Raw genomic sequence first — 15,771 nt, forward strand, 5'->3', positions numbered from 1 at the left:
AAACTTTTTGCTCTTGGAGTTTTTACTCCTAGCTTTGCCGTTGAAAAATGTTCCCATTCAGGAACCTCTGAGTGCCATGTGTCACTCTCTCTCTAATAGTGCCTCTGTTCGAAGCCTGTTGCACTAATGCAGCTGTGGCACTGCTGATATAAATCCTGGAATATCCACTTGCTCTCTTTATATAGGCCTCACTCGCACAATAGTTTGATTTCAAACACAACAAATGTGATTTCTTTCAGGTGGCTTCCTACATCTTCCACCAGAAAATGCTAACAAATATTTTCACAGTCCATAATACTCCCTCTCACTTATGTTTCTTTGCCAGCATTGTGACGTGTAATTACATCTTCTAAATTCAGGGTGTAATTTAACAAGCAGCATAAATGTAGATACAGCAGAGCAAAGGAAATGCGAAACAAATGTTTTTAAGGAGTGGTTAGTAACATGATGTTTTCAAATTTCTTTTTTTTCTTTTTTGAATTAACCACACGACCTATGCTGTTTGTCCGATCTTTTTAAAGAATGGTTAAGCTACTCACACTGTTTAAAATAAATATGTAAATGTTTAATCACGCTAAATTTCCACCTTTCCAATCTTATTTCTTATTGACGTTCATATGAAGCAAGTTTAATTAGCCAGGCAGTCTGAATTCAGGACCAGAAATTCCCAAAATATTTAGAGGAGGGTGTCTGATACATTGTCCCATTACGGGTACAAAGTTTCCTTTCGGCGGATCTAACGTGCCTTAGCCCCGCCCGCCGGTGTTGACTTGGAGCCACCGGGAGAGGGTCGACGAATCGAGCTCATCCACAGCGTGTGTTTCCGTGCTGAAAACGTTTCAAGGCGAGGCGACCGCTGAACGCTGAGGACCGCAGTGAACGTAGTTTTTTAGCCCCAGGTTTGTTTTTCTGTTTGTTGTACATTTCATAGCTCGGTTTGTAACGTGGCGTCATTCGATCTGTTCGCAAGCTGTCGGCGATCAAACAAGACTTGACGGCTGACATTAGCAGGATAGCCGCGTAGCTCTGCTGTTATTTGCGGTTTTGTACAGTCACAACGTGGACAGTGGAGCTGATAGGCACGCCTCGTAAAACACACCAACTGGCTAGCTTTGCAGCGCTGTTAGCTTGGGAGCGCAATGTCAGTACCGTTAACAGATAGCTAACTTATTCGCAGGCATCAGGTGATAAACACATTTTCTTTCGGGAGCAGTTTCTCTAATGTCCAGTCACCTCGGGTTGCTGTTTTGAATTTCATTTTTGATGAAAACCAAGGGGAGAAAAAAGACTCGATATTAGCCATTTGTTGGACCTTTCTCAAACGGCTAATGTGCTCTGGATGACATTAGCGCACATACGTGTTTGTGTTTTCTGGACTCACCTCTTTAACCGTTAGGTGTCTGTGGCGGCTCTTGGTGGTTAAAACGGGTGCTGTTAATTCCTGATCTATGTGGGCGTTGACTGGCACTCCTTTTAAGTTTAGCAAGGCCTGCAGAGGTCCAGACAGCATGTACAGTACTTGGCTAGCAACAGTAGGCAGCGCATTTAGGTGGGCTGCGTTTGTACAGTACAGTGCATGCAGGCCAGCAACACTCAGGAGCTACCACACTTTCACATGTCCAATCCTAGATTATTATCTCTGTGATGAAGTACTGCGGGATGGTGCCTGAGCAAATACATACATGCTTATGAATTTCGTGTGCTGCACGTAGCTTAGTCACGTGTTGTTGCAGACAACTATCAAGAATAAATTCCCCAAATTCTTTGGTGGCAGCATCTGTTTTGTGAGGATTTTCTGCTTCATCTCATCTTTTGATTGTGGTGGTATAATTCCACAGCTCAGTTTATAGGCACACTGGGCTGTGGGAACATTCAGTGGTCACTTTATATTGCAGGCAGTTAATCAGTCATATCTGCAATTGGCTAATTCACGTACTTCGAAAAATACATGCTATAGTTGTAGTGGCTGACTGATACTTTTTAAGTAATGACTGTGATAGGTCAATGTCTGCTGATAATATTGGCCAACTCCTTCAGATTATTTGATCAGGTGTGTCCCTGCATGTACTGTATGCCGTTTGACTGATTGTATCATTTGATCCCCTCCGTTTAGCAGATCCAGGGAGAGGAACCTGTTTGTTTTTCCCGCTGCAGGTGAAAGACAATGGAGGTGAAAGGCAAACAGCAGGACGAAGACATCTCATTCAGCAACACTGACACTAATGGTAAGGTCCCACACAGGTTTATGTTGATGAGTTAAGCAATTCATTAGAGTAATGTAAAGATGTAAATGAGGTCCTGCTTTTAAAAATAAGCTAAGCCTGTCTGTCATGTCATCCGGCATGAAGTACAGTCTGCAGATACAAATGGTAATTAGTTTGTTTAAGGAAAGGAGAGAGGTAGGGGAAAAGAAACTGGCTTATGCTTCATAGCATGTGCACATGTCAGATGGTTGAGGGATTCGCCTGTACAGCATACTGCTGTTCTGTGGGCCCTGAGCAGGTCTGTCCCATGTTTTAATCCAGGAAGGGTACACGGTGGTGTTGGACTTCTTCCAGGATGCAGTTGGCCGCTAAATGAAACCTGTTCTTTGGGTGGAACATGGCGTAGACCTAGCTCCTGACGTGTAGTTATGTTTTTGTCACTTTTTCTAAGCTTTCAGTGGCTTTAGCCAGTAATGTTAATTTGGTTCTTTCCCCCAATTTATTTTCCCTAACGGTAAGGCAACTCAGTTCTAAATTGTTTGTGTTGTTTGGTGTTATAGAATACTATGGTAACAATGTCTTGGAAGAACAACAAGTGTGTTTTTTATGTTTATATATATATTATTACAATTACCCTGAACTACTTGTTTGAGTACTGCGTTCAGAGTTACTGCCCGTCTCCGTTTGACCAAATCACCTGTCTCTTTAGGTAAGCGCCCAGCTGAGGACATGGATGAGGAGCAGGCCTTCAAACGTTCACGCAACACAGATGAGATGGTGGAGCTGCGAGTGCTGCTTCAGAGCAAAGTAAAAAGACTCACACATCAGCTGTTGGGACTGCATTGCTGTTTTCTTCACCTTTTCATCAAAATTTTTTTTTTCTTCACAGAATGCCGGTGCTGTTATTGGAAAGGGTGGCAAGAACATAAAAGCCCTGCGCACAGATGTGAGTACACAGATAAAAATCTGCAAATATGTCTGCAATTGAGGGGACAGTTTTGCCAGCTAATGCCTGCCCCCTCTTTTGCAGAACCTCTCTTTTCTTTTAAATTTATATCTGCCTTGTTGACTGCCACTGGCCTGCTCACCAACGCCTTGGGCCGATGTTTAGCTATTGTGTCCCATCACTTGTGCTGTCCTTATATCTGGGATTCAGTCTAACGAAGTTCTATGATTACATTTGTGCTCTTTAAACATGAAGATGATGAAGAATTGAAGGTTTTCTTGACACAAGAGGAGAAATAATTTATTTAAAGAAAACCCAAAGTGTCAAAACAAATTACCAAATGATTTCTGCATTCCTGCAGAATTGGATTTTTTGGCGGCATGCTTTTACTATTGTATCTAGAATTGACATGCACTGTTACTATGATGAAACCAACTTGGCTCGTGTGGACAGACCAGGAAGGTCCTGTTAGACAGCTGTGTTTTGGGATTTTTTTTTGTTAGGTTTTTTTGGATACCCCCCCCCCCCCCCCCTTTTTTTTTTTTTTTTTTTTTCCCCCCCCCAGTCCTGTGTTTGTGAGTTTCAACCTAATTACATTTCCCCAAACTGTTGAAGCTATGTTTGACCTTGAAGTGACAACAGGTGCCTGAAAGCCTTGACTGGAAAGCCTTTTCAGGGACATAAATCTGTCTAGTGCTCCAAACTGCTTATTAAACATATCTTTGTCCAGGTCACACTTCCTGTTCTTCTTCACTCACCACAGTTTCACTTTTGGGACAACGTGTAGCGTGTATTCAATTAAAAATGTATTCCTTCTCCCCCTCTTCCCTTCTCCTTTTTTTTTATTTTTTTGTCTTTACTTTTGGCCACCTTCCTCCGTTGCCCATGTACTGGATCGACATGCCCCTCCTGCGTTGCCCACCTTGACGTTGGCCCAACCTCCGCCCGCCCCCGAACGCCCGCCCGCCCACCTGACACTCCCGGTTGGCCCTGCCCATAAACTGTGCCCCTCCTTAATCGGGCACCTAACTTGACATCTTGTGATTGAATGCCCCTGCCCAATGCCAACCTCCTCCACCACAACCACCACCACAACCACCACCACCACCACCTCCTCGGCCCATGCAGTACAATGCCAGTGTATCAGTCCCAGACAGCAGTGGCCCAGAGCGGTATGTCCCACCAGTTATTGCCTCACTGCCTGATTAGAACAGTGAATCACATGTCTTTGATAATCTGCCTTCTGTTTGACTTTTAACATTTTGATATACATGACAGTATACCCCCCCCCCCCCCCCTCCACTTGTAAGAGACGTGTTTGTTCCTTTTTTTCTCCTTTTTTTCCTGTCCATTTTCAGCCTCTCCATTGAGTTGGACCTTTTGTTATTACAGTTTATTGTCCATGCAGAGAATCACTGACAGCCCACTACCAAGTAGTTGGTGTTTTACATAATTAGCAACGCAGCGGTCAGATGCTGTTTATTTATATGTATTTTTTTTTAAATTTCCTTTCTGTGATGTTTAATTTTACCATAAATCTTGTGGAAAGCAGACATCTTTATCTCACTCTGTCCTCCTCCTCTGTGGCTCACCTGGCCCTCTCGCTTCCCACCCCCACTCTCAGCATCACTGTCCATGAGAGAGCGCACTGGCTCTTGTCCGGAGGCTCCGTCTTCGTGTCTGTCACTCATTATTGTTGTTTCTTTTTATTTCATGGTGCTGCATCCCCTTGTGTTAAATTCCTCTCAGGCCACATCAGATCAGCGCTGCCTGCCCAAACCTTTCATAACCCTCCCACCCCCGTTCCTGTTCTGTGCCACAGAGTAGTTGGCAACCACTCACATTTCTTTTCCCAGTCTAAACCCCTCTGCTCTGTTGCTGTTCTCTACTACCCACCTCGTCCTCTCCTCACCTCAGCCCCAAGCCCCTCTCCTCCCCACCTGTTCCCCACCCTCTTTCCCAACTCCTGGTCACAAAGAGAAGGTGTGCTGGTGGCGCAGTTGTCAATACAAGATAATGTGTTAAGTTATTACCTTCCTTTTCCCCAACTTGGTGGTGGGATGGTTATAGAAGATCTCTCTCTCTCTTTTTAAACCCCTCTTTCCCAACTCTGTGTGGCCGCAATCACATTAATTTGAGCCGCTCTGAAACCGCCCATCCTCCCCAAGCTTGTCTTTAAAAATAATATTATAATCAGTGCATGTCAGCTGCTTATTTAGTCAGTGTAGTGTTGGGGAAAAGTTATGAAGAATTCTTATTTTTTTGTGTAGCATTTAGCAGTCTTATTTTTTCCTTTTTTTAGTTTTTAAACCTTTCGTAAGTGTGTTCATAAATGTTTGCTGGACTGCTTCTTCTTTATTTGTTTATTTATTTTTTATCAGGTTTTGCTTTCTGTCCTTCTCTCTTGTTCTTCTTGTAACGCCTTGCTTCCTTTTGGCTAAAATGGTTCCTGACAGGATCCTGAGTGTGAATGCCAGTATCGACACTATTGGAGAGATTCTGTTGAAAATCATACCGACTCTTGAAGAGGTAAGCTGTCATAATAATTGTGCATATAAACAAAGAGCAGAAAGGTTGATGGTATCTGTTTATGAGATATGTTTATATGTTGCAAAAAAGAAAAATCACAACTGAATCTGACTGGAAGATCTTATTTCTTTTATTCCTGACCTTTCATGCTTTAAGTTAATATAACACAGAGCTGGTACATTGTATCCAGCTGCACCCAGCATGCATTGATAAAATGCTAATAATAATAATAGTAAGCTACTTTTATCTGCTTCCATATTCACAAGGGGTCGCCACAGCAGGTAGTTCCTGATATATTCTGAATTTTTGCAGCCCTACACGCAGCCATATGTCCCACCAGTGATGCTGTGCAATAGCAGTAGTTATGTGCTTACACAACAAAATTTTCATTAGCTTTACTGAGACTCACTGGGTCTTTGTCATAACCACTTCCTGGTTGTCATTCCAGTCATTTGACCATGCTTAATTAGCTTATCGCTAGACTACTCACAGATATAATGGTTCTAGTTTCTTTTTTGTTGAATTATGCTTATTAATGATCTTAGTATGTGTCACTGTAGTTTTTTGTCTTTGGTAAATGCTATCGTGATTTATTGAGAGTTCCTCTTGCCCTGTCTTAAAGTCTTTATGTGAGCTGTGAGCATGTGAGCTGCTTTAAATCTTCTCTAAATATCTTTTCTAAAAGCGGTTTGTAACAGTTATTATCATACTTGTTAATACTGATGGGGAGAGAATTTACAAAACCACATTGGATTGATTCAAATGACTGTTTATGCTTAAGTAACAGATTTGAAATCGGTTTGAAATGAAACAATCACGATGCAGTTGAAGTGCACGCTTATATTTCTTTATAAATTAAGCAGGTTAAAAAGACTGGAGGTGATCGCATTTGAAAACTTTGTGAGCCTAAAGCAGACGGTCAAAGGAGAAGTTAATATAAATACAGGCCATGGGTTTGCTTTGCCCAAACAAACCAAATACATCAGAAAAACGGGAAGATTAGGAGTAGACCGATTGTTTGTGTACATTCTAATGAATGTACCAAAACTGATGAAAGGCATATTCAGTTTCAGAACAATACTATATTTCTCTGAAAGTCTACAGAGCAATACTAAGATTCAGCGAAATGCAACAAAGTTGTCAAGCCAGTACGTTGCAGTACAAGTGGACAATGACCCAAAACTTAATGTATGAGCACTCTGAACAGTTTGAAGATCAGGAGGAAGAATCTGCTGCAGTGTCTAAATCGCTCACCTGATTTCACCGACTGTGATGCTGCAAAGACAAAACATCACAAAGGAGGCATCGTTCTAGCCAGTCGTTGCTTTCAAATAATTTTTGACAATAAAAAACCTCATTTTATTTGGGATTATAAAATTCCATGCATAGAAGTGGTTGCTATTGCTTAACAGATAATAAACCCCTTAAAATAATTTTCTTTGACTCCTTAAGTTATTTTTGTTGGAGGCTTTAAAAAAAGCTGAAAGGCTCCACTGCAACTGTATGTGCCATTTCAGACTGATGTGGTAGCATAGAGGGACAAAAATGATGAAAATTAAGTTACTGTCCAAATATATGAATGTACACTGCACTGATGTGAATTTTGAAATGCATTAAACATATTAATCATTGCTTTGTTCAATAATGCTCCACAATGAAATAGAAATTTAGCATCACATTTTCTAATCTTGAAATGACTTGCCAAATGCCAGATTGTGACCCATGCAGATGTGTGCATGGGTCATTTAAGGCTTGGAGTCCACTGCATGTTTAGCGGTTATAAGCAGGTTTAGCAGTTTTTTGCCACATTGGCAGCATATAAGTTACTGCCCAAAGACTTTAGTAATAAACTATAGGCAGATATTCTGACCCTGCTGACATTGTTGATCTTGTGCCGTGTTTCTTTAGTACCAACATTACAGCGGGATTGATTTTGACTGTGAGCTTCGGCTGCTGATCCATCAGAGCTTGGCAGGGGGCATCATCGGAGTGAAAGGTGCCAAGATAAAGGAGCTAAGAGAGGTAAGAGAGTCCAGATTAGCAGGATCCTCACGATGCTCTGCCCCAAAAGCTGGACTGTAGAATAATTATTAAGGTTGTAATTGTTAATGCATATTGTATCTGAAATATATTAGGATTTATTAGGACTTATTTGTGCCACCTTATTGTTGTATCTGTATTTCCCAAACGTTTTATAACTTGTTTATACTTTGAGTATTACAGATATAACTTATTTACAGCTGTAATCAGATAATGTGGTATATGTGATCAAAATTTGGCTCGTAAGAATAATTAAAAAAAACTAATTATACCTCAATTAAATTCACCTGATCTGCCCATCGAGATCATCATCTTCCATATGTCCGGACAGCTGTCAGTGTACACGTTTTGATTGAGATGGGCAATTATCCGAGCCATTGTTAGCTACGCAGCTCATATGTGTATTTATGACACTAGCAAAACTGGTCTTTAGACCAGCTTTAATGGCAAATTGGTCACAGATGAAATTGATAGACTGGAAAGAAGACTAACACTTTTTGTTCTTGTGCATCAGAACACCCAGACCACCATCAAGTTGTTCCAGGAGTGCTGTCCACACTCGACAGACAGAGTCGTCTTAGTTGGAGGAAAGCCAGAGCGCGTCGTTGAATGTATAAAAGTTATATTGGAGCTGGTGTCAGAGGTGCGATTACATCATTGAGATCTGTTAAAGGGGTTAACATGCTTTATAATTATGCGGTTCATGTCTCACAGTAAGAATAATAAATTATCTATTTAATTTTCTTTTCCTTCCCCTTGCAGGCACCGATCAAAGGTCGCGCCCAGCCTTATGACCCTAACTTCTATGATGAGACGTACGACTACGGTGGCTTTACTATGTTATTTGAAGAGAGGGGCAGACGACCCATCGGTGGCTTCCCCATTCGTGTTCGTGGCGGTTTTGAGCGCATGCCTCCCGTTCGTGGCAGCAGGCCCATGCCTCCCTCCAGAAGGGATTATGATGACATGAGTCCCAGACGAGGGCCTCCGCCACCACTGAGCAGAGGACGAGGGGGAAGTCGTGCTCGTAATCTGCCTCTGCCCCCGCCACCACCACCAAGAGGAGGGTAAGGGCAGTGCTTTCACATCTGAACTGTTTTTGTACTTGCTATATAAAAGATGGCCATAGATAATGCCCATTACCCATTGGTGTTTTAACTCCCATTTTAAAGCCCCTGGTCGGCCGTTGCCATATGGTTAGCATAACCAAGCCAAACGTGAATGTATTTGGACTAGAGGGAGGAGTGCTAAATTGGCAACTAGGGCTATTGTTGATAGGTTGCATCCATCCATCTGGGTGCACATACATAAAACTTAAATACTATAAAAACGGGAGCACTCACTTCTTGCACACCAGCCCATATTATGTCAGTGCTGCAAATGGCTCCAACACCACAAATGCAGCCAAAGTTCAGTCCAAATTCAAATCAGCAGAGGTGATGAGCCTAGTCAGCATTCACCCACCCTAAGTGTTATTAAAATGAAGGTGAAAATTAGCTATAGGCATTTTTTTCCTACTCTTTGTAAAACGATCTTATTTCTCCAATAAAGTTTGGATCTAAAAAGCACTATTAGATTCCTGTTAATTTATACGTATTATGTGTATGTTTGTGTATAGGCATATATAGTGTTTCACCAACTTCTTTTTCCTTGTCTGTTATTATCCACAGAGGTGACAGGTTTTCACATGGCAGCTATCATGGTAGCATGGATGACAGACCAAGGTGAGTAGGATTGTCAATACAAAATAATTTGTCTTAAAAGCAGAAGACACTGAAAGTTCGTCAGGAGGTGAAGCCATAGTTCAGACCTGATCAGAGGTCATCAGTGGAGTCTGCTTGCCCTGTCACACGTGTCCCCTATGTTGGAGGAACTGTGTTAACATTTACCTTTTTGTCTGTAGTGACAGAAGAGGCAGAGGAGACCGTTATGACAGCATGGTGAGTGTGTTTACTAGTGCTTCTGTAATGCTAATCCGTATGTGTCGCTTCCTGCTTCTGTGTAGTTTGTGTTTGTGAATCCTGCTTTAGATCATATGATTGGAATTTCTTTTTCTCACTTTCGTACAAGCGCAGTGGCTTCAACACCAAGCTGCTTTTTTTTTCTCCCCCCACTATGTATGCACACTGATGTAGGCCTGTTGTTGCCAGGCAACTGTTGTCTCCGTGGTTACCACAGAGCAGCTGAGTACGTAGTCCGGAGATCCACCAGGCTAGCAAATGAGCAGGCCAAAGCGAGTCCTAAACTGTTTCCCTGTAGGTTTAAAGCTGCAAAAAAATGTTTTAATAGTAATACAGAAGCATTAATTTCATCACATAGGCATCAAGAGATGTCAGTTAATCCTTTAAAGTGATTTTAAAGTGTCTAAGAAAAGAGCAAAAACTGACGTTTATCATGTAAAGTATAATATTATTTCTTTTTCTTTGTGAAACAAGAATTTCAGGAGTGAAAGCATCAACTGATTATTTTTAGCATTAACGCTTGTCACCGCTCTACTCATCTGAGTTAACAAGTAAACATCGTCACATATAAATTAAATGCAATCGGTGTAATAGATGTGGGACTTGCAGCCAATTTGCTACTTGACAGATCTTACCCATGGCTAAGCTTTTAAGGTGCACTTTAATACAAAGAAAGAGGTTTACAGTAAAAGAGCTACAGACAAATGCTGGAAAAAGTAATCAAAACTACAGTGACAGCTTCCAGTTGACATTGAAGTGTTCAGATGTTCAAAAGGCCTTTTTTTTTTTTTTTTTTTTTTTAGGCCTGTATGCAAGCAGATAGTTTGTGTACTTGACAGCCATATTACTGTAAAATAGGCTTTACTGGAACTTACTGGAGAGGCAGCTGGTTATCCCTCACAGTGCATCACCGTATATGAACTATATTTATATCTTCCTTTAAAAGGATGGGTACACCTAATTTTGAATGTTAACGGTAATGCTCATTTCTTTTGAAGTAGTAAATGGAGGATGAAATAATTATTGCCCCGACTATATATTCACATGTGTTCCCACCTTAAATTGAATTGGTGTCCTTGTTTCTGAGCCATTTAAGTGGTTTATTTAAAATAAAGAAATAAATACAGAAAAGGCCTAAATTGTCTACAGGGAAGTTGTAGCGTGATCAGCAATGCATCGTTTGTGTTTAGCAGCACAAGTCACTGACAACTTCCAGCCGAGTCACTGCACAAACCAGCAGAACAGAATCCTGGAAAGTGTAAATGTGTTTTGGGGCACGTATGGAGTCTACGAGGACTCGTACAGGCTGATTAAAATAGAAGCATATCTGTTCTATCAGACATGTGTGAGCTGAGCAGCTGAAAAGCCGCCTGTGTAAGAGGCAGCGTAGTCAAAATTGGGTTTTTCTTGAACTTCCCCACAAAAGCTGCAGCTGTTCTTGGCAGTATTGTGAACTCAAACTGATGATGCTTTTATGTGCTTCAAATATATGAACGACTGAAAGTCTCTGTGGTGATCTAGGAAGGTAAAGCTGAGTACTTTACTAACGAGTACTTTAAAGGTCTTCAACATGTGCCTTTCTGTTGGTCAACTTTATTCAAATGAATAATTTCAGAAAGGCAAATCATCACATGAAGAGGCCCAGAGTTATTTCACCCTCGGATCAAATTTCTAGCCAACAACATGGTGTTCTTATAAAGTTCAGTGTGATTTTTTTTAAAGCTTTGAAATGGATGCGCTTAATACTGTGGGATGAGTACTCCCCTTCACCTTGGTGAACATCAGATTGTTCTTAGTCTGCATGAGTGTACACGAGTTGTTTGTAGTTTAATGTAGAATGGATAGTGAGCATTTAGTTTACTCCAGGTTCTGAGAGCTTCGTCTTTACTGTGACATTCAAACTTATATTATATATATTTTTTCCCCCATCAATTGATCCTGAAATGCAGAGTGGAGGTGGATATGGTGAGTGTTCTTCTTTATTAATCTCCTGGAAAAATTCAAGTTCAGCAAAGGAAAATCAGGGCTTCTTGGACTTTATTCTCATAATTTCATCTTTTATTTTTGAGAGGTTTTATAGGAACACCACAATGCTGCAAGGCATGGGGCAACTCCACCGATCAGGCATAACATTATGACCACCCGCCTAGTATTGTGTCGGTCCACCCTTTGCTGTCAAAACATCTCTGACCCGTCAAGGCATGGACTCAACTAAACCCATGTGCTGTGGTATCTGGCACCAATTGTCAGCAAAAGATCCTGTAGGTCCTGTAAGTTGTGGGGTGGGGCCTCCATGGATCAGGCCTGTTTGTCCAACACATCCCACAGATGCTCACATGGATTGAGAAGTGGGTCATTTGGAGGAAACAATGCTGAGGTAGGTGGCACGTGTCAAAGTAACATTGGTTAGACCAGGTCACCTTTTTCTATTGCTCCGTTCACCCTGACTGGTCTGTGGCTATGCAGCCCCTTAAGCAACAAACTGCAATGCACTGTGTATTCTGACACCTTTCTATCAGAACCAGCATTGACCTTGTGGTCAATTTGAGCTACAGTAGCTTGTCTGTTAAATCGCACTACACGTGTCAGCCTTCGCTCCTCACGTGCGTCAGTGAGCCTTGGCCTCCCATGACCCTGTCACTGGTTCACTGCTGTTCCTTCCTTGGACCACTTTTCGCAGATACTGACCACTACAGACTGGGAAGACCCCTCAAGAGCTGCAGTTTTGGAGACACGCTGACCCAGTTGTCTTGCATTCACAGTTTGGCACTTGTAAAACTTGCTCAAATCCTTGCACTTGTCCATGACTTTCTTCTCATCAACTTTGAGGATAAAATCGTCACTTGCTCCCTATGAGATCCCATCCACTAACAGGTGTCATGATGAAAAGATGATCAGTGTTATCTCTGTCACCCCAGTGGTCATGATGTTATGCCTGATCAGTGAGTATAGACTAGCTCACAGGTTTTCTAACACACTGCCATTATCAGTTCAGCTTTGACTTAATGTGTTTAACAGTTAAGTTCATTATTTATTGAATATACTACTGTGTAAGGAAAAGATGAAAGCATGCAATGTCTACCATTTAAATCATTTATTTTTACTGATAAATGAATCCGTTGATTCAATAATTGAACTGCAGCTCAAGTCTGGAACATTCTGGCTACATTCTTTACTATCACTTTTCTCTTTTCTTTGTTCTGGGGTGCATTTTCATTTTTTTCCTTTCTTTGTTTTCTTTTTGATGTTTTCAAAGACAACAGTTCTTCCTGGGATCACTTTCAGTCTGGTGAGTTGGGATCGATCGTTACTATCCCAGCGTTTTGTTTCCTAACCTATAGGGATTGTTGCATCTTCTGGCATGCTTTAGTTAAAGATGGCTTTTCCCCTCTTCCACCTTATGTGGTTTTAACTCCTCCTAGGCGGCAGAGGCTCGTACAGTGATATCGGAGGTCCAGTCATCACAACACAAGTCACCATCCCAAAAGATGTAAGCTAAAGTGAGCAATGACAAGAAAAGAGATGCCACTCCTTCATGTATGTTTTTTTTTAACTCTCCTTTACGGTTGTTGTGCAGCTGGCAGGCTCCATCATTGGTAAAGGCGGTCAGAGGATCAAGCAGATCCGCCATGAGTCTGGGGCATCCATCAAGATTGATGAACCACTAGAGGGCTCTGAGGACCGCATCATCACCATCACAGGGACACAGGACCAGATCCAGAATGCCCAGTACTTGCTGCAGAACAGGCACGCACTCCTCTGATTTTCCCCAGGACAGTATCAACACCACACAGCAGTGAGGCCTTTCTGTGCTGACCTGTGTGCTCATGCTCACCCAAATGGAAATAATTGTATATATTTATTTTTTTTACTTTTAATCGGTCAACTTTGACTCACAGTTTCTCCAGGAAAATCTGAAATGAAAGCTAATAAGATCACTAGATTAAGCAGTTTATTAACGGAAATTGTGCAATTCTTTTGGGTAATTGATGATGAAATAATTCTGCAGTGTAAGTTTGATGGAAACTGGCTTTGGGTGGGGGAAGCTTTAAAGACGACCTTGGATCTGGACTATTTTATACTATTTTGTAACTTTTTACAGTCTGCGTTAAGATCGTCTAGCTGATTAATGAATGATGAAAACAGTGTTTCATCTTGTGGAGCTTTTCATTTCACTGTGCTCCCTCTCACCACTAAATGGCTAAGCTGGTCTCACCAGTTGGTCGGGTCGCTTCTTGCAGACAGAATTTATTTCCAGCTTTGACCTTGCGTTACTTTTTTTTTAACTTACAAATGTGCTTCATGTGAAAAATGCTTAACAATTTTTCCACATCTGGATTTACAACTTCTTAACCCGTGCCATGTTTCTGTTAACATAAATATTTCTGATGTTTCGTCCTTACCTTTTATCTGTCTTTTATTTCAGCGTGAGGCAGTACTCAGGTCGGTTCTTCTAGGAAGAAAAGAGAAGAAGCAGAAGAGTGAAGCCATGCTGCCATACTGTTTGTTCCTGCTATTCAGAGCCTACATTCCTCTGCTTTGGGTAGACATGCCCCTTCCACACAAACACACACACACACACTACACCGCCTAGCTGTGTTGCAGTTTTTATTTTGACAAATCTTAAGCTGTCAAACAGCAGTCAACAAGTTTTTCTGTGCTGGTGTGATTACTTTTAAGAGATTCTTGTGCCGTCACTGGAGTAAACCCATCTGTGTGATGACTTTCGGTGTTGTGAGAGCCAACCTCTGGCCCTTGTTTCTTTTATTTCAGTACAGCATGCAGAATGTAATAGTTTTGTTTGAATCATTATGTTTGTTTGATTTATTTTTTTTCTTTCCCTTAAAGTTTTAAGCACACTTTCCAAATGAAGATGCATGGTGTTGGAATGGTTCAAAGCCTTTTGAATAAACTTCAGTTTTTACACGACCTCCAACACCTTTTTTCTCACTGTTAAATGAAGTAATGAAGTGCTTTCTTTCTTTTTCTTTTTTGAATGATGGGGTTCAGTGAGATTGTTTGGGAAATGAATTTATTTATGTCTATTACGCTAAAGTAGAAAGCAGAGAAGAATTGAGATGCCAGCCTCATGTCTGGAGGGTCAGTATGAAGCTAGCACCACAGCCTGTTGGCTTACTCTAGCACAAAAGTGAATGCATGCAGCAGAAATTCCACCCATCAGTCCACAGATGAACATGCTGTATCTTGTTGTTGTTTATGTTGTACAGAAAGAAGCTAAAATGTACTTTTGGCCTTCCTCTCAGCACAAATAATATCTGCTTGTAACCCATTGGTGCCTATTTTAGAAACCTTTCAGTTTATAATTCTCATAAACAGTTTTTTTTATGGCTCAAACAGAAGATTTGTGAAAATTGTGAACTTTTGAAGTGTTTGTACTGTGGGTGTACTTTCTAATCCGTGATGGTGCTAGCTTCATATTTTATCAGGCAGGAAATAAATAAACCTATTTCCCAAAATATCTTTTCTTTTTTCTTTTTTTTAAGTCGGGATACTTGTGCCAGTGCGGTATGCATAAAGAAAGTTTTAAGATTTTTTTTTTTTTTTTTTTGTGTGTGTAATCGTCTTTCTTTGAAAGGCAAAAAGCTGTATAAAGTGTGTATATATTTACATAAAAAAACAGTAATTTTATGAGTGTTTAGAACGGCCCAGATTACTTAATACTTTGGGGCCAAAAAACAAGAAGAACAACAAAAAAAGACAGATTTGGTAATCTTTAGTTGTCTTTCCATTATTTCTTTTCTACCACTCACAGGGATGGACTCGCTGAAATCTTCCAACCTTAAGAGCTGATCAGTTGGATCCATTTTATTCTTGCATTTTTTTTTTCATTATTTTAATTTTTGGAGAAGGATTTTTAGAGTTCTGTGAATTGATTTCTTAAGATACTCTCCCCCCCCCCCCCCCCCCCCCCCCCCCTCCCCCTCTCTTTTCTTTGCAGTTTGATGTCAAAGGATTTGTGAGTCCAGGAGTGGTGATTTTTCTGTGTAGTACTTGCAGGTGTTTAGTAAATAAAGTCTGTGTCACAGCCCACAAAGTGTAAGTGTGTGTCTATTTGTTTTTATTTCAGCGG

The 15,771-nt window shown here is 41.0% G+C and overlaps 1 protein-coding gene across 5 annotated transcripts; it reads left to right on the forward strand.

Moving 5' to 3' along the window:
- Window positions 1-730: 730 nt before the first annotated feature.
- On the forward strand, window positions 731-15,351 carry hnrpkl (heterogeneous nuclear ribonucleoprotein K, like). 5 transcript variants are annotated; one of them, XM_085464015.1, is made up of 16 exons: window positions 736-899; window positions 2,114-2,225; window positions 2,914-3,011; window positions 3,094-3,150; window positions 4,279-4,322; window positions 5,607-5,679; window positions 7,588-7,701; window positions 8,234-8,362; window positions 8,482-8,786; window positions 9,390-9,443; window positions 9,623-9,659; window positions 11,630-11,645; window positions 12,937-12,969; window positions 13,103-13,170; window positions 13,258-13,427; window positions 14,107-15,351. In XM_085464015.1, exons 2-16 carry the CDS (start codon window positions 2,165-2,167, stop codon window positions 14,135-14,137), a joined length of 1,290 nt encoding a protein of 429 aa, XP_085320141.1. In that variant the 5' UTR covers window positions 736-899; window positions 2,114-2,164; the 3' UTR covers window positions 14,138-15,351. The 5 variants fall into 5 exon arrangements, with proteins under 5 accessions (XP_085320145.1, XP_085320144.1, XP_085320141.1 ...); XM_085464016.1 differs by having other exon boundaries at window positions 2,117-2,225; XM_085464017.1 differs by lacking the exon at window positions 736-899 and adding an exon at window positions 906-1,184.
- Window positions 15,352-15,771: the final 420 nt, after the last annotated feature.

The sequence above is a fragment of the Copadichromis virginalis genome, linkage group LG7 (assembly GCF_057382275.1).
Source record: "Copadichromis virginalis isolate Kocher_CV1m ecotype Utaka linkage group LG7, C_Virginalis_male_GT1.1, whole genome shotgun sequence".
In the NCBI taxonomy this organism is placed as follows: domain Eukaryota; kingdom Metazoa; phylum Chordata; class Actinopteri; order Cichliformes; family Cichlidae; genus Copadichromis; species Copadichromis virginalis.

Bases quoted from the DNA above. Each gene is read 5' to 3' on its own strand.
- hnrpkl (XM_085464015.1), top strand. From the start codon at position 2,165: ATGGAGGTGAAAGGCAAACAGCAGGACGAAGACATCTCATTCAGCAAC. The intron at 3,151-4,278 runs GTGAGTACACAG...CGGCCCATGCAG, and splicing joins TAAAAGCCCTGCGCACAGAT to TACAATGCCAGTGTATCAGT. The intron at 8,363-8,481 runs GTGCGATTACAT...TTCCCCTTGCAG, and splicing joins TATTGGAGCTGGTGTCAGAG to GCACCGATCAAAGGTCGCGC.